The 25,067-nt window shown below is 29.1% G+C and overlaps 1 protein-coding gene across 9 annotated transcripts; it reads left to right on the top strand.

The window, feature by feature from the left end:
• The first annotated feature begins 18,732 nt into the window (after positions 1 to 18,732).
• LOC111020018 (pentatricopeptide repeat-containing protein At3g14730) lies at positions 18,733 to 23,333 on the top strand. Of its 9 annotated transcripts, XR_002602606.2 has the most exons (4): positions 18,740 to 19,200; positions 22,394 to 22,515; positions 22,852 to 22,942; positions 23,058 to 23,333. XR_002602606.2 is itself a non-coding variant. In XM_022296555.2 (2 exons), exon 2 carries the CDS (start codon positions 19,808 to 19,810, stop codon positions 21,767 to 21,769), a length of 1,962 nt encoding a protein of 653 aa, XP_022152247.1. In that variant the 5' UTR covers positions 18,733 to 19,200; positions 19,805 to 19,807; the 3' UTR covers positions 21,770 to 21,977. The 9 variants fall into 9 exon arrangements, 2 of the variants coding, with proteins under 2 accessions (XP_022152247.1, XP_087983870.1); XR_015792898.1 differs by lacking the exon at positions 22,394 to 22,515 and having other exon boundaries at positions 18,737 to 19,151; XR_002602607.2 differs by having other exon boundaries at positions 18,738 to 19,151; positions 22,852 to 23,333.
• The last annotated feature ends 1,734 nt before the right edge of the window (positions 23,334 to 25,067 follow it).

A 25,067-nucleotide genomic window follows, 5' to 3' on the forward strand; every position in this document is an offset into this window, starting at 1 on the left:
CAGAAATATAATTGGAGGCAATCTCAACATGCAGCAGTGATAAAAAATCATTGAGAGAAAAACAGAGGGAGGTCGAGCTTACGAATTGGATAAGGAGACGGCAAAGAAAAATACTCAAATGCTCCTCAATCCCTCAATGGAATATGGCTACAAATTCTCTCTTTTGCTTATGAAAAACACAAAAAAAAAATTGCAAATTCAATCAAACAAAACAAAGCGGATTAAAAAGGAAGTTAAAAGCCACGTTCAGATCTAGATTAACCCAACCTTCTTTATCGGAAAAAACACATGCAAAGTTTCTATTCACAATGGCGACAATACGACAATGGATGGCAGAGAAGGTGACGCCACCAGCGGTAGAGGGGGCTCGCGGCAGCAATAGAGAGAGAAGAAAACTGGGGAAGAAAGGGGAGCGGGGGCTCGCGGCAGCAACGGAGGGAGGGAGGGAGAAGGAAAATGGGGAAGAAAACTGGGCAAGGGGCGACGAAATTAATTTCGTCGCTTAGCCCACGACATCGTTTTGCCAGTGCGTTTTAAGTTAAGCACTGGCAAACAACATCATTTAAGAGCGACAAAATGCGTTTTCGTCATATTTAAAAGCAACGATATATGTTTTCGTCGCTACATATGCGACGAAATCTGTTTACGTCGTCTTTTATGCGACGAAACAGTTTTCGTCGCTTATTTTCGTTGCTGAAGGCTAGAATTGTTGTAGCGAGAGAAAAAAATATATAATATCTAATAGTTACAGGCGTTTTTTTGCTGCTACGAGCATAATTTAGTGGTCTTATTTATTGGTAAAGTTTCTTTCAATACAACAAGTAGGAGTGGGGATTCCAACCCACAACTTTTAATAGGAGATGTATGTCTACTATAAACTAATTGAATTTATGCTCAGGTTGGTTAGTAAAGTTAGGATGTGTTTGAGAGTAATGGTAGAAGGAGTGATTTTGAAATATAAATTTAAATATAATTGATTCTCCAAATTTATCATTCAAATGATACCTTAAAATCAATTTAAAGTGATGTTAAACTTTCATAAAATAAAATTTTTTAATTTGGCAAATATGATCCATGAAAAGGGAAGTGATTTTGACAATAGAAAAGTGATTTTGACCCGGCCAAAATCACTCCCAAACATACCCTATAGTAAATGGAGAACATGATAGTAAATGGTATCACAACTTTGCGATAATATTGTTAATTCATTGGTTAAGACATTTCTATTTTCTCGAAAATGGCTATCAGTTTGAATTTGCGCCTAATATTTTTATAATATAAATATAAAAAAAATAATAAATGCTAATATGACATCATATTGAAGTTGATATGAAGAATAGTTCTATATAGATGTTACATCAACAGTAGAGTTGACGATGTAAATTTATTGAAAAAGAAAGCATATATCATATTAAAATTTATTAAATGCTTTCACCAAAAATATTATTTGTACATCATTGTATATAATTTATACATTGTGAAACTTTTGCAAATCATAAATTTATGGAAATGACTTTCAAATTGCATGGATGATCAAATAATGTACCAATTATTCATAGTTTAGTGTACAGTGTTATTAATTACTATGTAATATATAATATAAGAAAAATGTTTAAAATAGAACATTTCAAGGAAAAGAAGTCTTGGCATTGTCACAAGGAGAAAGTTTAAGAATAATGTAATTTAAAAAACTAATTACAAAAATAATGTATATTTAAAAATAATAACAAAATAAATGCAGTATAAATAAAAAATTGCAAAATTAAGTTATACATTCAAACTATTGACAAAAATAGGTTAGGTACTAGTCAAAGTCAAAAATCGCATATGAGGTGGACCTCGAAGAATAACTCAGCAAGGAAATCGCGTATATTGTACGCGACTTTCCATTTATAGAAGTTGCGTACATTGTACGCAATTTCTATTTATGGAAAGTCGCATACAATGAACTCGATTTTCATTTAAAATATTTATATATTTATTTATGTAGTCTTTTATTTATTTTACGAATAAAATATTTTATTTTATTAATATTTTATTTATTTTCTATTTTATATTTTCTATATAGTTTTTATTTATTTTACCTATAAAATATAATTATTTTATTATAAGTAAAATCATACATTCGTCTAGAACATATTTTTTCAATAAATCTTAGATCATACTAAACATTACAATAATTTATATAAAAAGAATCACATGTATGTAACAGCAACAAACAATTGAAAATAACGAGGAGTTAAAAAAGAGAAAATGAAATTAAAAAAAAGTAAAAAGAGAACATTAAATTAAAAAAAAAAGGTTAAAAGAGAAATTGAAGAAAAAAAATGTTAAAAAAACGTTGGAAGAGTAAAAATTGAAAATAAAAAGAAGTTAATAGCGAAAATGAAATAAAAAAACGGTTAAAAGAGAAATTGGAATAGAAAAATGTAAAAAACATGGAGTAGAAGTACAAATTGGACAAAAAAAAAGAATTAAAAGAGAAAACGAAATAGAAAAGATTAAAAGAGAAATTGATTGAAAAAAAAATTAAAAAAAAGTAAAAAGAGAAATGAAATAAATAAAAAAAACGTTAAAAGAGAAATGGAAAAAAAAAAGTTAAAACAAAAGTCAAAAGAGAAAACGAAATAGAAAATGTTAAAAGAGAAATTGAAAGAAAAAAACTTAAAAGAAAATAAAAAGAGAAATGAAATAAATAAACGAAATAGAAAATGTTAAAAAGAGAAATTGAAAGAAAAAAACTTAAAAGAAAGTAAAAAGAGAAATGAAATAAATAAAAACGTTAAAAGAGAGATTGAAAAAAATGAAGGTCTTATAGTAGAGTAGGAATTTGAACCCATGAATAGAGGGAATGCTGCACAATTCTTACCATTGAACCAAGTGACAAAATAATATATATACCATATATAACTCGCAACAACTGCATGCGATTTTCATCTCAACACGTGGCATCCTTAAAGCCATGTCACACCGAAGTTGCGGCAATGACTGCGACTTTCATAAAATCGCAGTAATTGACTGCGATTTCACCATCCTACTTTTGAAAATACTTTCAAACCTACATTATCTGTGTCATTTGTTTTTTAAAAAACATTATTTTTTAAAAAACATTATTTTTTAAAAAACATTATTTTTTAAAAAACATTATTTTTTAAAAAAATCCTTATCACTAACTCATAAATAATTACAATAAAAGTTATTATCGAGTCAAAAGGTATGTCAAATAGGGTGAAGAATCTCTATTTAAAGTAAAATCAAGATTGAAAATCTCTAAATTATGTATTTATTACCAACCTAAGCATAGTTTAGGTTGTAGTTAATATCGTCTCTACATCTCAGCTCAAATTATAGTAGGTACTAATGCCCACTCTCATATATTTGTAATATTACACTTTTAGTTTTTGTCCATTTTAATTTTTATACTTTTAAGAAATGACTATTTTGATTTATTTATTTTCTTAAATTTTCACAATTACAATACAAACATTATAGCAATAAAATTTAAAATTGAAATTGGTTATATATATATATATAATTGAAACTAGGAGGGATAAAAGCTAAAATTACATAGAGTAAAATGAAAAACACGAAACTACATATACTAAAATAAACACAAGGCTAAAAATACTAAGTCCAAAATAAGATTTAAGCTATGATGGAGGGTAAAATACAATGTGTCATGTGGAGAGCAAGAAAAGACCAGTTTGTCGGGTCTTTCCCTATATTATCTTGGAAATACTCAATGGTTGGCCTATATAGGTAGCTCGACTAACGATAACTCGATAGCTCGGTCAGGAGGGAAAGCCATGCGTTGAGATAAGACGTCCAACTATCTATAATCACTCCAAAAATTTTGGAATGGTTTAACAAAATGATGTGTGTACCTACTACTTCTCACCCTATAAGTAGGAGCATAATTCCATACATAGGTATGCAATTTGATTCCACGTCTTGAGAGCTAGACTCTTACTAACTTGAGCGTCAGAGTATTTATTCCCTTTATGCAGGTCTTTCCTTACATAACTCGTTCTAGATAACTAGATCATACCCGATCCGTACACGTTCTCAAGATAATTAAGAATTCAGCGTAAACAAACTATATTAAAAACTACATGTGAAGCTTAAAATTTAAATCTATTTCTAACCTATCAATAACAACGCAACTATTTTCTTTTTTTTTTCTTTTGAAAAAATAAAAGATCTCTTTTCTATCCTCTTTTTTTACATCCGTTTCTCTTACTCGTCAAAATATAATCGTAGTCAATAAAAAAAAAATATATTAACGAAAAAGGAAAAAAGAAAAAGAAAATCGTATTGAGTAGTAGTTACAAGATAAGTATTTATTCTATTTTGAAGGCAAAGGGTTTGGCATTGGGGGATTTTAATTGAATTTAATATTTGTGATTGTGGGTTTGTGAAAAGACCAATAAATTCCAATCGATTTTAATTTAATTAATTTAATATTCTAAGTCAAAAAATGTGGATCTTTTGCAGAATAAGCTTTGGATATATTTTGTTTTGAATTTGATTCCCTTAGCCGTAGCCGCCAGTAGTGCTCCGAATTAATTGTTTCAATAGCTGTCCAATTTTTTCTTTTCCAATTTCTTACAAACTAAGTATTCTGCCAAATGTTTTCATTTGTTGCTTCTTATTTTCATTTCTATTTTTTTTAAAATAGACTTATTTGATAATCTACTCCGTTTCTTGTTCTTAAAATTTGAGAAATGTTTAAAAGATGTCAATAAAAACTATAAAGAGTAGTTTCGTTCCTTTCGTTTTTTTTTCTTTTTTAATATTTTCATGTGTCCAAGAACGTCTTAGAATAAATAATTTATGTTGTGTTTTATAAATTGAAATAGGTGTTTTGTCGGTTGGCGCAAGTGACTTCCCTCCCCTTTTTGCCAAACTTTAGAAACATGACCGGATAAATAAGAAACATGGAACGAAAAATGAAAAAATTATCAAATGGGCCTAACGTTTCTATTTTTCTTCTTTTTTTTTAGTTATTGTTTCCTGTTTTTGTAGTAAATAAAAATCAAGTTGCATATATAATTATTTCTTGTTTCCTATTTTCCTTCCTTTTCATTAAAAAAACAAAAACTACTTTTTGCAACAATTTCATTGTTTTTTGTTATCTAGAATTTTAAATTATAAAATGTATTTTTTTAATATGAAAAATTGAATTTTAATCAAACATTCAAAAATTTTATGTTATATTTATTTTTAATATTTATTATGTATTTTATAATTCAAGAATAATAAAATAATGCTCTTATCTCTGTTTTGGAGAAAACGGGAAACGAGAATAAGAAACTCAAACAACGAACTTGATTTTGTTGCTTACGTTTCTTAAAAACTAGGAATGAGGAACAAAAAACTAAGGGGCCGTTTGATAATGTTTCCGTTTCTTGTTTTTTGTTTTCAATTTTACTGAGAAATCTTAGCATTGGACAACTATATGTTTCTTGTTTCTCATTCCTTTTAGACACATTCTCAAAATCGTACAGAAATTTTATAAACAACAAAAACAAATTTTTTTTCTTGTTCCAATTTCTTTCAACATAAATAAAAATTTAGTCTTATCATTATTGCATTGGTGGGTATTGGGGGCCATACAATTCTATTTTTCGTTATTAAAAAGTGGAAATATAAACAACAAAACGAGAACATTACCAAACAGACTCTAAAAAACAAAAAATAGAAACGCTACATGTGAGGGTGGGGAATCGAACTCACAATCTTTTGGTTGGAGATATATGTCAATTATTGCTGAACTATGTTCACTTTGACTTACTTTCCACTTATTTAGACACACTAGTCTTCTTTAATATTTTTATTTTTATTTCTTCATAAATAAAAATTAATGGTGAATAATACCAACTTATACTAAATAATTAAAAAAATTAAGAATTAAATTAGATAATCCTAACTAAAAAATATTATTAAATTTTATTATCTAATATTTAAAAATAATAATTTATATTTTAAAAACCTATTGATATTAATTAATATAAGTTTATAATATTATATAATAAAATCACGTAAACTAATAAAAAATGAAGAAGAAATTATAAAGTATAAAAAATTAATTAAATATTGTACGATCTAATTAATAGATGAGAGGGAACTGGTAAAAATTGTAAATTAATTATAATAAATATGTGGGTCAACGAAATAAGGAATGAAAATGAGATTGATGAGGTTGTAGCGGTACAATGAGCTTGCACCAGAGGAATGAAATTGCAAAGTTTGAGGTGAGTCTCACCATTTAATTGGGGGAATGAAATTGCAAAGTTTGAGGTGAGTCTCACCATTTAATTCATTCACGATAGATACCATAAAAGGAATCAAAGTTTTCATTATGATTCTTTAGGGATAAATAATTGGGGCTTTAATAATAAAATAATATTCAAACGATATTTTATTTTTATATTAATAACAATTTAATACCTTATAGATAATTTTATTTATTTATTTATAGTACATCATGGGGATTAAAGATAAAATAGATCATTATTATCTTTGATGAAATTGAGAAAATAATTGAAACTTATTAATACATCGAAGATAAATTTGATAATTGTCATCTTTGATAAAATTAAAGAAAAAATATATATTAAAGACAAAATTGAAAATAGTCTAAAAATTATTTTATTATTATTATTATTATTATTATTATTGGATAGAAGCAACCTCCTAACTCGTAAGCCGTTGTCAAACACGAGATAACATTTGGAAAAATAAAGGGGAGCTTTATTCAATTCACAGGACCACTGATTTTCCGTTTCATCCGAAATTTATTTTTATAGCTTTTTCAATGCAGTATAAATTTCAGCGAGTTTAGTTCAGTGATAATTGGTATATATTTTCAATTAAAAAATTGTGAGTTCAATCTTCTACCTTATAAATATACTGAACACTTCTTTTTAATATTACTAATTTTAAAACTTGATTTCTTAAAATATTATAACTTTTAAATTTATTCATGTTTCAAGAAATCTTCCGTCGTTTGGTTATCTCTCGAAGAGACACCTTTCTTTTTTCTTTAAAGCAACGTTACTGGTAGGTCATCTTGAGACGACCTATTGATAGGATATATATTTTTTTGAAGTATCACTTTTGGAATAAATTTGAAAGTTATAATATTTTTTGAATAAATTTTAAAAGTGGTAATATTTAAAAAAAATGTCCATTTAATATTTGTTTTCTAATATAAAAGTAACTGGATTAAAAAAAGGAGAGAGAAATGAAATATGATTTTTGTGCGTTTGAAAAACAAAAAAAAATGGTTTTCTCAGTTTTGAGGATAAAAAGAAGATTTGAACTAATTATTTAGTCAAATATTAGTACCTTAATAGAGTTATGCTCGAGTTGACAATGATTGTTTTTTTTTTATTGTTAGATATATGGAAATTATAAATTTAGTATATTTCTATAGTTGTGTCTATTACTCCAAAGTTGATATTTGGAGGATCGAGTCCATGTATGTGACAAACTACGGAGATGACTTGTGGTTAGAGGTGAAGGCCACCAAGATCGGATATAGCTGGTTTTTTGCAAAATCTATTTTAGTAGAGCGTATGATGTCAATGGTTCGAGGTAGAGCACTCAATGGGCTATGGTGCCCCATTTCACCTTATCAACCCTAAGAAAATTCTCAATACAGGTCTAGATCGTTTGTACAGACAGATTTTTGGGATCCATTCATTGGAGAAATAGTAATAATCCCAGATGAATTGGAGTAGGCTATTTGAATAAAAATAAAGGTGGACAAACAAAAAAGATCAATTTAAAATATGTTATACCTATTTGTTGAATCAAACATTTTTTGCTCGCTCGCCCTTACTTTATACAATTAGTCTATTCTCTTATATCATGTTATACTAAATCATCGTTAAATACATGAATTTATTAGAATCAAAATCAAAAGTTGAAAGATATGTCATTTTTTAATTATGTTAAATAATTTTGTGCAGGATACAGTTTTAGGTTCCAAATTAATGTATTAAAAAAAACTAACACATTATTCCCCAATCTTAAAAAATAATTTTAAATGCATGTAAAAAGAAAAATTATGTGATAGTTAATGAGTCAAACTCTACTTAGATTTTTTAAATGAAGTGTTAAAATATATAAAATGTCCGTTTTTTAAATCTAAAAATCAGATAGAAACATATTCTCCGACTCAAAAAAACTAAAAATGTATTTTACCTTAAATATATTATGAGTCGGCAAATTTATTAATATAATAGTATTTTTAATTGATTAATTTTCTATAACAATAATGTTACTCAAGTTTGGCAATATCCTAAGAGAAAAGTTGGTAGGTTCCTACTTCATGAAAGATTGTCAATCCATTTGTTCGGAGATAAAATATCCAATTGCCACGTGGACGACAGAGATCAGCAGTCAGAAGAGATTGTTTTGAAGAGTTGCTTTGCAAAGCTCCTCCTCGGAAGTTCATTACTCCTAATTGTATTACCTCTAAAATATCCGAGCTCGATCTATTAGAACTCGACATATCCGACCTGAAAACGACCAAGGTAACTGTCTGTCGTGACCCGTGTCAGGATCTAAACCTATAAATAGAGGCCCCATTTCACCATCCGGCATCGATTTTCTCCTCGAACTTAATAGTGAGTCCGAGCTACTTACTGACTTGGGCGTCGGAGATTTTGTCCTCTTGTGTAGGTCTCTCCAGTCTTTCAGGTCGGAGCTAGGACCGGATTCGATGCAAATAACTGTTGTGCAAATTTTTGCATAAACACCATTAAATTGAAAGTATTTTCAATTTAATTGGTATAAAATATATTTTAATATTATATTAATATTTCAAATCAACACCCCTAATCTTCATCAAGACTCCTAAATTTGTCTATTCAAAAGTCTCAATCCAATATGAAAAGATATATAAAAATTATATATTAATTTACCTAAAAAATGAGCATCATATTGTATTAAAAATATGCATTCTTATCCATAGCCATTGAAACATTACCATTCAATTCTTTTTAAATAGCTCTTTCAATCATTAATCACAATTGATTTGATTGCCCAAATTGTTTCTAAAATTATGAAGTCATTTTAATTTGGACTTATAGAGATTATCATATTTAATAACGTAGTTTTGTACTTGTAGTAGTCACCCATAATGGTTATAACTAGGATTTTTCTTTTCTGGTCCATTGCATGTTCGAACTTTCTTCAACACTTAAAAGAATAGTTGTTTAATAGCTAAACATAATATATTTTTTTTGTTAAATTGTAGGTTTATTTCCTAAACTTTCATATTTATATTCAATAGGTTTCTAAACTTTTAAAAGTGTCTCATCGGTCCCTAATGGCTCGTTTGGTAACGTTTTCGTTTCTTGTTTCTTGTTTTTGTTTCCTTTGTTTTGATAAAGAAAAACAGAGGTGCACGACTCCAACACCCCATGGATTCAAATAAACAAAGAAACTTGTTTTGGTCGTTTCCAAAATTTTTATACAATTTTGAAAATATTCTAAAAAAAATAAGAAACAAGAAACATAAATAGTTTGTCAAAGGTTTAGATTTCTTAATAAAATTGGAAACCATAAACAAAAAACAGAAACATTACCAAACGAGCTCTAAACTTTCAATTTTGTATCTAATAGGTCCTTGAACTTTAAAAATATCTATAATAGTAATAGATCACTGAAATTTAAAAATATCTAATAGGTCTTTGGCATATTCAATATTTTAAAAATTTAACAAACCTACCACATGCAAAATTGAAAGTTTAAAAACTTAAAAAATACAAAATTTAAAATTTAGAGATCGGTTAGACATTTTTTAAATTTCAGGATACTTTAATTATTTCTTTTTATTTTAAAAAAAGTTTACAATATATTTTTCACTTCAAATATAAGTTTCTAGTTGCTATCACTAATGGTCCAATTCAAATTCAACACGCCAATGTTTTGGCATGGCCATGGCTTTTTCTTGGCTACCATTTCTTCTTAATTTTTAATAACTACAATAATTTTTCTACTTGACGCAATTGATAGCTACTTCATGTATTATGTAAACCAAATAATAATAGTAATAAATTGTTGTTATATTTATACTTATTTTGTAATTAAATACTTGGTGCTTCTCGATCAATTATTCAATTAAATGATCAACGCTCACGATACAAGCAATTTTTTTAGTTCAATAATTGTTGGGTGGAGAATCCAACTATCAACTTATCCACTTATCTATTCGAAAGTCAATAAAATTGTCTCCATATATGGCAATACAAGTAAGTTTCTTTTTTAGTTAGGTGCCTTTAGGGATGATAAAAGTTCTTGTAAAAAAAAAAAAATTGTGGATGAGGAAGTAATCTCTCTTGATATATATATATATTTTTTCTTCCGATGACTAGGATGATAAAATAAGGGCGAGTGATCGGATGGGTCGGTGGAATATATTTTAAACTGATTTTTTTAGTATGTCTCTTTCTTTATCTTATTTAACCTAAAATACTGCGTTTTATACGGTATCACATCATGTCAAATCGTAGGTTGTTAGTATAATCAGCATATATCACGTCAGCATTTTGTTGGAACAAACGAGGATTAATGAAAAAGATCATTGTGTCGTGGACGAAGTCACTGTCTTGAAAGCAATTTAGACATGATCATGGTACTACATCGCATGCTCGCTGATTACTCTATAAAGTTAACACAACTTTAAAGTCAGGCGTACACTCGAAGGAGACGAATATAATAAATTACGTTCATAAAAGTTTTCTTTTTTATGTTCTAAAACAAAAACAAGTCTTTATTTATAAAGAAACAATAAGCTATTTTTTGTGGTTTAAAAAATAGTAAAGTTAAAAATAGCATACCTAAATTTATAAGTTTAAAAATAGTTAGAAGAATAAATCTTTTAAGGACAATTTAGTCATTCCGATTGTATTTAAAGTAAGAACGTTCCCGCGAATCCACATGGGGCCAGAAGGCATGTGCTCCTTAGATTTTAATTAATTAAATAACATTTAAGTGTATTATGGAAAGCACTAAATTGGTGTTTGCTACCAGCATGAGCTTATATCAACGGTAATTGACATATATCTCTAACCAAAATATCATAAGGTTGAATCCCCCACCTCCTTTGGTTCATTTTAGTAATTGTATTTTGAAAATTTCATTTTGGTCCATTTACTTTTAAAAAGTAATCATTTTGGTCCTTTCATTTTATTTTAAATATCATTTTTTCTTCACAATTTCAACACCATATTATAACCAATATATTTCTTGCAATGTAGACATTACTTTATACTAAATAGTTTCCATTAGGTGTAAAATTTGTGTTAAAATCTTGTGAAGATGGACTAAAGTTATCACTTTTTAAAAGTACAAAAACCAAAATGAACATTTTCAAAGTACGCAGGAACTAAAATGAACCAAAGTTAAAAGTATAGGAATCAAAATGAACATTTTTAGAGTACCACGACTAAAATGGACCAAGGCTAAAAGTATCGGGACCAAAATAGTATTTCAACTTCTTTTTCACCAAAAATTTGTCTATTTGTTTTAAATAATTTTCTTTTTTAAACAAAATATGTCTAATTCTTTTTAAAAAAAATTTGACAAAATATGTCTAATTATTTTCATTCAAAATAAGTAACTTTTAAGTTTTTTTTTTAATACCAAATATGCTTAATTAAGTTTTATATGTGGATGTATTTATTTTGATAAGTTTTAATTACTGATTCTAAACTTAGATAAAAATTTTCTATTAAATTGCGAATTCATCCCTTAATTAAAATAATACAAAAGCTAACCAATTTAATAAAAATCAAGTTTCTCAGCTGATTAATACACAAAATCCACAATTAAATAATTATACAATAACTCCAATGTCGTTGGATCTAAATCCCACAATTATTTCATACTATGTTTCCTTTATGTGATATGAGTCGAGTCGTCTGAGTCAAACCACCCAGGTCAGATAAACCCAACCAGATCAGACTTGAACTTACTAAAATCCAATTGAGCAAGTCCACTCAAGCAGTCCAATGAAACTCCCTCTATAAATAAGATGAAAGACAACCTAGGACCCAAGGTGTGCTTTTCCTAATATAGGCATCGAAAAATGTCGAGTTTAGCACCACACTGATGTGCAGATTTATTTATGTGCAAGTGTTCGCTGAAACTATCGATGCTTGAGATCGAAACTAAATTCTTGCATCACCCAATTATATAACTAATACTATTATATCAGCATCGTCATAGGTTGCCAAATGATAAGATCAAATTTTAATTCTCAGTCAACAAACAATTGAGTATGATTTAAACAATTCCATACGAGAGTGCTGAGTTATAATAAAATACTAGTTTGGGATGTCTCGAATAAATTAAAATTTAAAATGTGGTAATGTATGATTTTTAAAATAGTCAAATCACACCTTTGTAATAGTATTTTTAATTGAAGCTTCATTCATTAAATATTTATTTTTAAAATAATAATTATAATACATTGGAGCTTGCAAAAGCAGCAAAAAAATATATGTATATATGGTTGATACCTTATATATCTAATATCAATATTTATCAATGATATGTGTATGTTTGATATATGATCTTTTTTTTACTGTATTAAGTTTCTCTGATTGAATTGTATCGTGTTATTTACAAATTTTAGATAAAACGTCTGTCTTTTATAATTTAAATGTTATCTTTTGTATATGATAGGAATGTTGATATACTATTTATATACTTGTGTTATATTACTGAAGAAATCAATAACACTATTATGAATGTTGATATATTAATGATATACATGATATATATACTCGATTTGATATACCTGTATATATATTGGATATGGCAAATATTTTAGCTATGTATTATAAATTTTCTCTACATTTTCCATGTTTAAAGAAAAAAAATCAATTTTTGTGTTTTGAGTTTTTATTTTTTTTTATCTTTTTATTAACTCGTTGACTTTTGTTGGGTTTATTACAAGAAAAACCAAAACAATTTTAGTCTCAAAATATTTACACCTCTATTATTCTTTTCTTTTATTTAATATTTCGCCAAATAATGATTTACGCAGCTAGCAGCTAGTAGGAGAAGGAAATCCAACCTCTAAGGGTGTATTTGCTTCCCGATCAGAAAATAAAAATTTGAAAACAATAGACTCAATAAAAATCAGAATTGTTCTTTATTTTCAGCATTTTCAGATATGTGTTTGGTAGCAGATTTGGTAATTGAATCTCAATTTAAAAAATTATTCAATGTGTATTTGGTAATATATTTGTAAACCAGGGGTAGTTACGTTACAAACTAAATATTTAGTTTAATCTAAATTCATATTAATTAATTTATTAACATTGTTTGATGAATTTTGTATAATTATTATTTTACAAGGTTATATAATTTAGAATACATTATATTTTATCTGTTTTAATTTTAACAAACATAAAAGAGTTTATAATATGAAGTAATATATTTATCAAAGTTTTTATCATTTTTAATGTAATTTTGCATCTTAAAATTTTCAAATTATGAATCTGAAAACATTGAAAATATAAAAAAGTCGTTTTCAGAATTTCTACTGTTTGGATCACAGAATCCAAAAACAGTTTTAAAAAATAAATCTCCTAAATCCTATCAAATGCGTATTCCTGAAAACAAAAAACAGAATCCGAGTTTCCAACCAAACAGGCCCTAAGATTCTTTAGACTATCGAACTGCCTTAAAATAATTTTATTTAATCTATCTTTAGAGCTATCTTATTTTCTATTTTATTTTTGGATTTGATAGTGTCACAACGGAAGAAATATTTTAAGTACTAAATTATAGTTATTGTTGATTGTTTTAGATTTTTTTTAAATGACACAAATAATGTAAGTTTGAAAATATTTTCAAAAATAGGATAGTGACTACGATGTCAGGTAAATCGCATGTAATGGATGCAGTTTGAGGTAAAATCGTAGTCATGAGACACGATTTAAGCTTAAATCGAAGCTAATAACTACAATTTTGTGAAAATCGTAACCATTAGTCGCAACTTCGATGTGGTATTGCCTCCAAAAAGCCACGTGTTGGGATAGAAATAGCATGGACTGACAAAGTGTATATATACTCTTAACTAAATTCACAAAATCCACCTCGGAACTAGCTTGTAGCTAATTTTCCCTCCTTGCCCACGTTTGATTCTCTGTCCCATTATTCTTTACATTTTTTTATTTCAATTTTGTATTCTTTAGGATAATTTTATTCTCCAACCTTTTAATCTCTTTATTATAAAAATATCTCAATTTCAATTAGTATTATTTAAAATAATTTTCTTCTCTGTATAACTATTATCCTATTATTTTAAATTTAAAATAGATTTATTATCTTTTTTGTCTAATTGTTACCTAAATTTTAAGTATTTTTATTTTCAATTTGTAGTGAATTTTTTAAATAAATTATTGTATAATTAGTCATATTTTGTAAAAAAAAAAACTTAATTTGACATAAAATTAAATTTATTTAATTTAAATAAAAAATACATTTTTTTAAAAAAATAATATTAAAAAACCAATAAAATAAATATGAAGTAACTAAAATACTAATAAAAAATAAATAATATTTTATATATTAAAATAAATAAATAAAACTACATAGATAATATATAAATAATTTAAATGAAAATCTCCCAGTTTCCATAAATGAAATCGTGTTCAGGTACTAAACCATTATAATAAAAAATTTATGGACTAAATCGTTATTTTAATAAAAATATAAGGATGAAATGTATATTTTTAAAATATATATATATATGAAAAAAGGAAATGGAAATGGAAATGGAAAAAGAGAAAAGCCATCCTTACGTCAGAAAAGTGAAAATCTTTATCTCACAGCGGAAAATGACCGAGGGCAGCACCACGTGGCCGGTCAGTGACTGTAACGTAAGCAGCAGAATTTGACCGTTAGCTTTAAATAAGTCAATAGTCTTTTTCTGTCAACTCCTCTCTCTAGACTCCTTTTTATTTCGACAAATTTATTTATTTATTTTTCCATTTTTGTGGTTTTCTTTTATATTTGTAAACTTCCATTTTTAATTGGTGTGTAACAATAGAATTACGTGGACTTATATCTCTTGGCTAGAGAAAAGTATATCGGCTCGACGGGACCACCAATATATCTCTCATGGTTCTTCATGATCTACAAATTAAAAAATACATTTTAATTAAGTAACGATTTCCAAATAATAAATCGACTAAGATATATAGAATTATTTTCTAGTGAGATTTTAAATGTTGATGCCTATTAGATATGCAGACGTGTAATCCGTCCATCGACTTGTCATTATTCAAAATACATAACTCTACCAATGAAGAGTAGGAAGATATTCTTTGGCAAACAATAGACTAGATTAGATTCTTGCTACGAGAATCATATTATACTCTAATTTGAATTATTTAGTTTTAATGATTTCAATTTGACAAAACAAAATGATTTCGTTTTAGAAGATTCAATTTAAGAACAAGAGGATTAATAGAGTTTGTTAATAATTTGATGGTTGGTTGACTTATTATATTTCAAAATTTAGATTGTTTATATTAATCTTAAAACTTCTTCTAAATTCCTCAAACTTCCAACTTTAAACAATTTCCACGGCCAAATTCATAAAAGTAAAAAGTGATGATATTCACTTCCATTATTTTCTTTTTAAGTAAAGTATCTTTTTGGTCCATCAAATTTGTACAACTGGTCGATTTCGTCCCTAATCAACTAATAGGTCACTGATTTAAGATTGCTCTAAGCCAAACACGCTTAACTTTGAAGTTCTTATAATTGAGCAATCGAAAAGAAATATGCATAACTATTAATTCTTCTAAGTCTTTTTTAACCATGTGATCTCAAGATCCCTCTCATTCAGATTTGTTACTGATTCATCAATGTATCCCTCCTTCCTACTCGAGCGTCACACGCATTTTATAATAAAAATATATGACGTGACATCTTATATAATTGGAAAATAATAATAAAACAAAAAAAAATTACTCTCCCCTACCTCTTCTCCTTCTCCATCCTCTATTGATCCCCTACTCCTATTGTTACTGTTCACTCTGTTGCTTTTTTTTTTCCAACGTTAAACTCCGAGTGCACACCAACAAGTCATTGTGAGCGACGTCGAACAATAGCAACAAGCGACGGGTAACGTTGAACTGCAGTACCGCCGTGGCAACGTGGATGATAGCCTCCCATATTTATTCATTTTTTTAGTTATTTTCTTTTATTTTAAGTTTTAATTTTTGGTATCCTCCGATATTTATTCATTTATTTTTAGTTTTATGTTGTTTCATATGTATTTTAAAAAAATCTAACAAATAATAATTGTGATAAAAGGTGGAGGGTACAAATAAAAACAACCCATATTAAATATGTTATCTATAGAGGTAAAGTTTTTTTATTTTTTTATTTTTTTATTTTTTATTTTATTTTTTTGAGTCAACCTATAGAGGTAAAGTTAACTCACCATTTATTAAAAAAAAACATGATAATATATGAAATAAAAACTTATAATGCATAATAATAAAAATTAAATCTAGTTTAAAATATTCATTTTAAATTAGTACTTTTATTTTGCTTTAATTTCATTTTAACTCTTCTAGTTTTGAGGTGAAACTATATCATTAGTCTATTTTAGTTCATGTATATATAAAAGGTTATGTTATTTCGAGTTAAAATTTGTGTTACATATTTGATTTTAAAACAACTCAGTAAAATTAATGGCGATTTAATTATTTACCATTTTTTGTCTTTTATTAAAAAGTTGCTCAAAAAAAATTTAACGAAAAAAAAAAAGAAAAGGTCTTATTTTTCAAAAACATGAAATCATAAATAATTCAGAAGAATGTTTCTTGTCCCAACCACAAATTTTGGGCCTTTTGGGCCGAAACGTCCTGGTGTTCCATAAAAGAGAGAAGAGAATTCCTTGGTCGTAGACTTTAGAAAATTCTTCTCATCATTGCCTATTTAACCTACTTAAACATGATTATCAAAAGATTATCGAACCAAGCCACTACCCCGTAATAACCGTTGGATGTATATTATTGGAAAATCTTCATGTTCTTAATCATCCTTGGATATAAATTTGAAGTATTTTTAAGGTTTCTCTCTTATAAATTTAACGGTGTAAAACTGTCAGCCACATTGTGGTGGTCTCCTCCAATAATTTCTCGTGACTATGACCCTAGAAAAAGTACAATGAATTGAAATATCTGGTCATGTGTATCCATCATGAGCATTTTCAGTTGGTTAAGACGTTATTTACCTTCCAAGAGGTTGGTATGATTAGAGAAAAATACGATCGTCCATTCAGTGGCTAGGTTTCAACTAGCTCATATAGTTAGTAGGGTGGCGACATGTAATAGGCCGTTTAGTATATTACTAACAAGGTATACCTATATTTCACTCGATGCCTCATGGCTCTGCGTGCGAAAGGGCCCATGTTGTGCAATAGGAAGTATTTTTAATCTTTGGTTGTAAAGGATATAGAAGAATTGACAAATGGGTCAATTATTCAGGATGTTCTATAATTGTTGTAGGTCCCTCACTTTTACTATATTGATGTTGATTTCCTCGCGAAATTTTTGAATATTTTTAATTTGTGGTCTAATTTCGAGGTGTCCATATATTTTGAATTTTGAATCCCAAACACCTAGGATTATTTATTTATTTATTATTATTATTATTTTTACTAATTGCTCATAAATCGTACTCAAGGAAGAAAAAATAGATATTGCAATTTTTTTTTTGAAATCCGTGTGTCCGGGCTAGCTTGCGCGCACCTCGACTAATCACAGGTCAACCGCCTGACCCTACTACATTTGGTTGACAAGGTAACTCGTAGGATATTAAATCCTAGGTAGGTGGCCACCATGGTTTGAACTCATTCCCTCTAAGATATTGCAATTTTTTTTTACAAAAGATATTGCAATTCTTCTCTCTAATTCTCCATTATCTGAATTTCGAGCTTATGAAGTTTTGTATTTTATTTTCTTTCTATGAAAGTAGGTGGAGATCTATCTTCATGCTCAAAACAAAAAAAATAATAATAATAATTCATTCCCTCGTACCTTATTCATGGAGCTATATTTAGATTGAATGATCTCTATTAAAATATTGTTCAAACTGTCGCATCACACCATGGAACAGGGAACATCCTCTAAGAATGTTATTTCAATAAATAATTTTAGGGTTGTCACCGATCATATTAAAAATATGGTTTGACACCTAATCAAAATATTAAAAAAAACAATGTGCATAAACCATGTTAGGTTTGAGAGGCATTTGACTTATTAGGAAATAACTAACTTGAAAAGAAAATAGTTCGTCCATGTCCCTGCACGCATCAACACACCTAATTTTTCGTCTTACCTATATAAGAAATCCTATTAAATTTTAACAACATTTTTTACAATAGAAATTAAATTGTTAGATATTTAAATTACAATGATGATTAGATTTTTATATATTAAAGTTAAAGGTCGAGATTATTACCAAATTTGAAAATATAATGATTAAATTATTCCGACTACAGTTTTAATAAACAACATCCAATAAATTCTGATTTTAATTTCAGAAAATTTCTGTAAAACTGTATCAAAATAATAACATTTTCATTCCGATTATCGGCAAGTAACATGGCTGAAATTGGCAAGACGAAAAGTTTGTTTTTTTGAAGAATACGAAAAGTATTTTTTTATGCAAAGGGAAAGAACATCTAATAAGAGCCCAAGTCGAAGCCCAATTCTCTAGTCACACGCCCATCTCTCTCTCTTCGAATCGCAAAATCAATTGCCATTTCGGCTTCTTCTTCGGCGACGATTTCAGATTCTTCATCGGCGATTGCTTTTCCTTCGACGGCGATTTCTACAACGCGAAGAAGACAACACTTCCCACCGGCGACTTGCGAACTCACGTCGGTGGCGGCGACGGGGAAAGATATGGAACTGAAAAATTTAGTTGCTCAAGATTATATCATTTTGTTTGGTTGGTTTGTTGCTGGGATATTGCAGACCAAAAACAGATTGTGAAAAAAGAGGGAGGAATCTCAATTTCTCTCACATTCATCTAGGCGACCCGTGGAGCTAAAAAGAGAAGCCCCTCTTTGGCGGTAGTGAAAATGGATGCTTCTTAAGGTAGGAAATGGCTGCAATGCGAAGTGAAATCTCTTGCCGCCATTAGAATGTGAGTTCCATTATGTCATTTGTATTGTTGGTTCATTCAGAATCTTTTGGATTTTGTTTCATTTGTTCAGGCCACTGTAGAATTACTTACTTGTGCTTGGAAACCTAAATTGTGTGGATTATTTGGACAGTTGGGTGTTGGTAGGATTCGAACTTTCATTTTTTCTCCTTTATTTTTGAGTTTTCTTGTTTATCTTACTAGGTTTGATGGGTTTTGGTTACTGAGAATTCTTGTGATTACCCTTTTACATCTCGTTACTTTGAACTGGATCCCCTTTTTAGTAATTGTGTAGTTTGGTTAGCATTTTGGTTTTTTTTTCTCAGCAACCTTTTGTATTGAGTTTTTCTTTTTTCGTATTGCCCGTAAGTGTTCATATATGTTTTTTAGATGAATACATGAAAAACGGAAAGAAAGATAATGAGTTGAGGGTCGAGTAATGTATTTTGATGGTGTTACGACTCTTGTAAATGCATGAAAGACTCGTAAAAAGGAAGAATGTTAGTAGATGGTTTCAGAAAATTTGCTCTGTTTTAGGTGATCGTTCTCATTTGTACGTTGTCAGTAGATTTGATTTATTTATTTGGTTGGTATCTTGTCGTTGTAGGTGATGGTGTCGAATATGTTAAAACCACACAAAGTTTTTGACGACGTTGTCGATAGATTAGCTTGGTGTTTAACAACCAAAAAGATCAACTTCTCCAAAATTGTCTCCAAGAAGCACTACCTTTTTTCTTCCTTTCTTAGTTTCTCTACTTCTCCACCTTCCAAGTGTTCGGTTTTTCAACTGCTCGAAAATGTAACCACATCCATTTCATTTCTACAATCATGTGCTGACCACAAGAATCTCAACAGAGGAAAACAGCTTCACTCCCTCATGATCACCTATGGTTTTTCTCATTCACCTTCATCCATCACTAGCTTAATCAACATGTACTCCAAATGTGGTCAAATGGAGGAGGCCATTTTGGTTTTCCATGATCCATGTCACGAGCGTAATGTGTTTGCATATAATGCTTTGATTTCTGGGTTTGTCGCAAACGGACTTGCTTCAAATGGGCTTCAATTTTATAAGCAAATGAGGTTAGAGGGTGTAATGCCTGATAAATACACTTTTCCGTGCGTAGTTAGATCTTGTTGTGAGGCTATGGAGGTGAAGAAAATTCATGGATGTTTATTTAAAATGGGGTTGGAATTGGATATGTTTGTTGGTAGTGCTTTAGTAAATACTTACTTAAAGATTGGCTTAATGGAGAATGCACAAAAAGTATTTGAAGAACTTTCAATAAGAGATGTTGTGCTTTGGAATGCACTGATCAATGGGTATGCCCAGATTGGTTGCCTTGATGAGGCATTGGAAGTTTTCAGAAGAATGAGTATAGAAGGGATTTTACCTAGTAGGTTTACAGTTACTGGCATTTTATCTATTTTTGCTTTAAGGGGAGATTTAAACAATGGGAGAACAGTTCATGCAATTGTGACAAAAATGGGTTATAATTTGGGAGTTGCAGTTTTGAACGCGCTAATTGATATGTATGGGAAATGCAAGCATATCAGAGATGCTCTAATGATTTTCAAGATGATTGATGAGAAGGACATATTCTCATGGAATTCGATTATATCGGTTCATGAACAATATGGTGATCACGATGGTACCTTGAGGCTTTTTGATAAGATGTTAGGGTCCGGGATTCTACCTGATTTAGTAACCGTCACAACTGTGCTTCCAGCTTGCTCTCATTTGGCTGCGCTCATGCATGGTAGAGAAATCCATGGATATATGATTGTTAATGGATTTGGAAAGGATGGAGGTGTAGATGATTTGCTTGTAAATAATGCTGTTATGGATATGTATGCAAAATGTGGAAGTATGAAAAATGCCCTCATGGTTTTTGATCTAATGAGCAATAAGGATGTGGCATCATGGAACATTGTGATTATGGGTTATGGCATGCATGGATATGGCATGGAGGCATTGGATATATTTTCTTGCATGTGCGAGGCCCGAATTAAGCCAGATGAAGTTACGTTTGTTGGAGTTTTATCGGCATGCAATCATGCAGGTTTCGTGAGTCAAGGGCGTTTGTTTTTAGCTCAAATGGAGTCTGAATTCGGTGTTATTCCAACTATTGAGCATTATACGTGTGTAATTGATATGCTCGGTCGAGCTGGGCATCTGAAGGACGCTTATGAGTTGGCCCAAAAAATGCCTATTCAAGCCAATCCCATTGTGTGGAGGGCTCTATTAGGAGCATGTCGACTTCATGGGAATGCAGAGTTGGCTGAAGTTGCTGCACGAAAAGTAATGCAACTTGAACCAGAGCATTGTGGGAGTTATGTATTGATGTCTAACGTTTATGGTGTTGTAGGTCGATACGGAGAGGTCTTAGAGGTTAGAAAAACAATGAAGGAACAAAATGTTAAGAAGACACCAGGTTGTAGTTGGATTGAACTCAAGGATGGGGTGCATGTTTTTCTTACTGGAGATCGGACACATTCAGAATTGAATGCATTGGCAAATCAACTTTGTGATATTGGATACATTTTAGATGAAGTTTTGAATTTATATTGAGATATGGTAGTATAGTATAGGCAATTGCAATGACCTTTTCTTTTCTTTTAGAGAGAGATCGATGAGCGGTAAGACATGTACATTGACGAGTTTACTACTGTAACGTGAATCGTTGATTAATGATTGTGTCAAATAAATATCCTTGATTGTCCACCTATTTGGAAATAAAACAAAGCCTCTATTCCTCTCTTGTTAGGGGTTCAAACCATGTTGCCCACTTACCTAAGATTTAATATTCTACGAGTTTTCTTGTCAACCAAATGTAGTAGGGTTAGTCGATTGGCTTGTGATTAGACGAGGTGTGAACAAACTGGCCCGGACACACACAAATATCAAAAGGAAAAAAAATCTTTATTTTGATATCTCTGCTATTTCTCCATTTTTCTTCTTGATGTGATGCAAGCATGTTATTCATCTCTTTCTTTCTCTTATTGGGAGCTTTTCGTTGTAAAGTGTCTTAATTGAGTGGAGTGTTGCCTCGAGGATATGGCAACAATGGTGCCTTTATGTGCCTCTTCGCCTACGACTTCCTATAGTTGTGTCATTGTTCATATTGGTACTCTTCTCTCTTCTATATTACTTCTCTCCAATCTTTTGGAACTGAGAGGAGATTTCATTTGATAGTGTCAATCGAGATATGCAATGAGTTGATAGTAGAACTGAATCCAATGTCTAGAGATTAAGCCTTGTCAATGCCGAACGCAGATCTCAGTGCTTAAGATGGTAGACTATCTGATCATTAACAGGTAGAAACTTCACTTCGCTCTGCTTTCTCCTTAGTACTGCTACTGCATTGCTAGTCTTTCACTCTCTCTTTTCGTGTTTTACTTGATCTTCGATGGACATGACAACATTTTCATGAACTCCACTTATGAAGATTAGATGAAGAACAAATTTGTTTCTTATTTTAAACGTATAATTAAAATCCGTATTTAGCATCATAAAATCATTTGCCTTTACAAAATTACAAAGTGCATAGAATACTTAGAAACTTTGTATTCCTTTGGAGAAGGAGGATTTTCTTAAGAGAGAGGAATTGTCTTCTATGTAACATGATTTTGTAATTTCTTAACATTTTGCAGGCTTATTTGATGAATATGCAGCATTGGTTAATCTAATTCTCCAACATTGGATTTTCAAAAAATGAAGTTTTTGACAGATTTTGCAAGCGAGGTATGTATGATTGAAATCCTTCAATTTATTTAAATGGTACTTTTTCTAATATTATTTTTTTTGTTACTTTTTTTTTTAATGGTTTGAACTGTTTTCTCTCACCCCATGAAATTAGTCGAGGTGTGCATAAATGGTTGACCAGCTGCTCACGGTCATCAAAAGATATATGTTTTGAGTTCTACATTATTCATCCAACCAAAAACTCGTAACAATGTCCTTTTATCTCTTTCCAATAGATTTTTGTTTCTTTCCAACATATGTTTTTAGATGATAAGAGTTATTATTTCTAGATTCCCATACATTGATCGGTCTCTATTTTACTAGCCGGTGAGGCGGTACGATTTAGCTTCCATGTTCATGTCGTGTTTGATAAGCATTTGTCTTTTGACAACCATAATTCCCTACTAATCTTTAACCTTCTATTTGACATCAAGAAAGTTCAATAAATGATTTGAAATTCGAGAAATAGTTTTAAACTCTTTATCTTATTTGAAACAAGAATGATTTGAAGTGATAGAGGTTTGTTGTTCCTTTGTAACTTCTTTTTTCTTATTTAGTTCCATATGAGTTGCAAAGAGTTTGTATGGTTGGTGGTCTGAAACCAAGGGATTCAATGATAACAGTGTTTTTTTTTTTTAAATGTTTTTAGAGATGTGTTTGGTAACAGATTTAGAAATTGAATCTCCATTTAAAAAATTGTTTGGATGTTTAGTAATATATTTGTAAATTAATGAGAGTTCTTTACTAAATATTTAGTTAAATCTAAAATATTATTAATTGATTTATTAACAAATATGTTATAAGTTTGGTAGAATTATTATTTTACACTATTTATACATTTTAAAATATATATTATATTTTGCATTTTTTAATTTTAACAAAAAATGAAAGGAGATTATAACCTGATATATAAAGTTTTTATCTTTACGTAATTTTTGCATTTTATAGTTTCAAATTTCATAATCTGAAAAATGTTGTTTTTAGAATTTATATTATTTGGATCGTAGAATCTTAAAACAGTTTTTGAAAACAAAGGTATCGAATAGTTATTAATTGAATCCATTTGAGGGAACTTTTGCTACTTTTTCTTTATAATTTATAGGTTTAAATCTTCAAACTTTTACATTTATTCTATTTTGGTTCCTATTTCTAAACTTTAAAATGTCGATTTTGGTCTACTTTTTCAAAAATAACTATTTTGGTCATTTTTGTTATTTACCATCATATTTTGTCTCGATTAAATTTTATGTTTTAAGTATGCATACTACTTTTACCTGTTGTCACCTGCGCGAGCTATGAGTATTTGACTTTATTTTGTTCTATTTTCGTTTTTCCATTTAACAATATAAGGATTTGAACATTTGACATCTAGAATAGATGCATAATCTTATAACCAATTAAATTATGCTCAAGATTTTAAATGTCGATGCTAATAAAAATGTCGATACAAATATCGATAAAAATGTTGATATTGGTGGATATTTTTGGAAAAGTTATAAAAATAGAAAAATTGTAACCAATATTGGAATTAATAAATAAAAACCTACCATTTTCAAATGAGTTAAAATTTATTATTAATAATATTAGGTTGATATCAATGATATATATTTTTTTTTATATTTTGTCATTTTTTTCCTTTACTATAGAAGTATCAGAAATGTAATACCGTGGTTAGGTTTAGATTTTTATACATATATATATATATATATATTTAATTTAAACTGGCCCATGTTAGATTGATGAACATATGAAAATGTTGATAGAAATACTAATATGTCGATAGAAATGTAGTACCATGGTTACGTTCATATTGATAATGTATTCGACTTTCTAAACAAGTGAAATTACGTTAAATGTCTACTAATTTAAATCTCTAACATGTTTTTTCCCCATAATTATCGCACATATTATATTTTTTACGTTAAAAAAAAAGCCATGAGAAGAATAATTAATAACATTACAAATGCCTTCTTCCCAAAAAGAAAATTTCAAATGCACGTGCTAACTTTTGTATAATGCTATAATTATAGTGTTTTTTTTTTCAACAAAGGTAATTATGGCATTTTATTGTGGAAATAAAAAAAAAATCATGAGCAAAAATATTCAATTCCCATCTCTTAAATTG

Source organism: Momordica charantia (genome assembly GCF_013281855.1).
Source record: "Momordica charantia cultivar OHB3-1 chromosome 1 unlocalized genomic scaffold, Mcharantia_2.0 BLBB01000001.1, whole genome shotgun sequence".
NCBI classification, from domain to species: domain Eukaryota; kingdom Viridiplantae; phylum Streptophyta; class Magnoliopsida; order Cucurbitales; family Cucurbitaceae; genus Momordica; species Momordica charantia.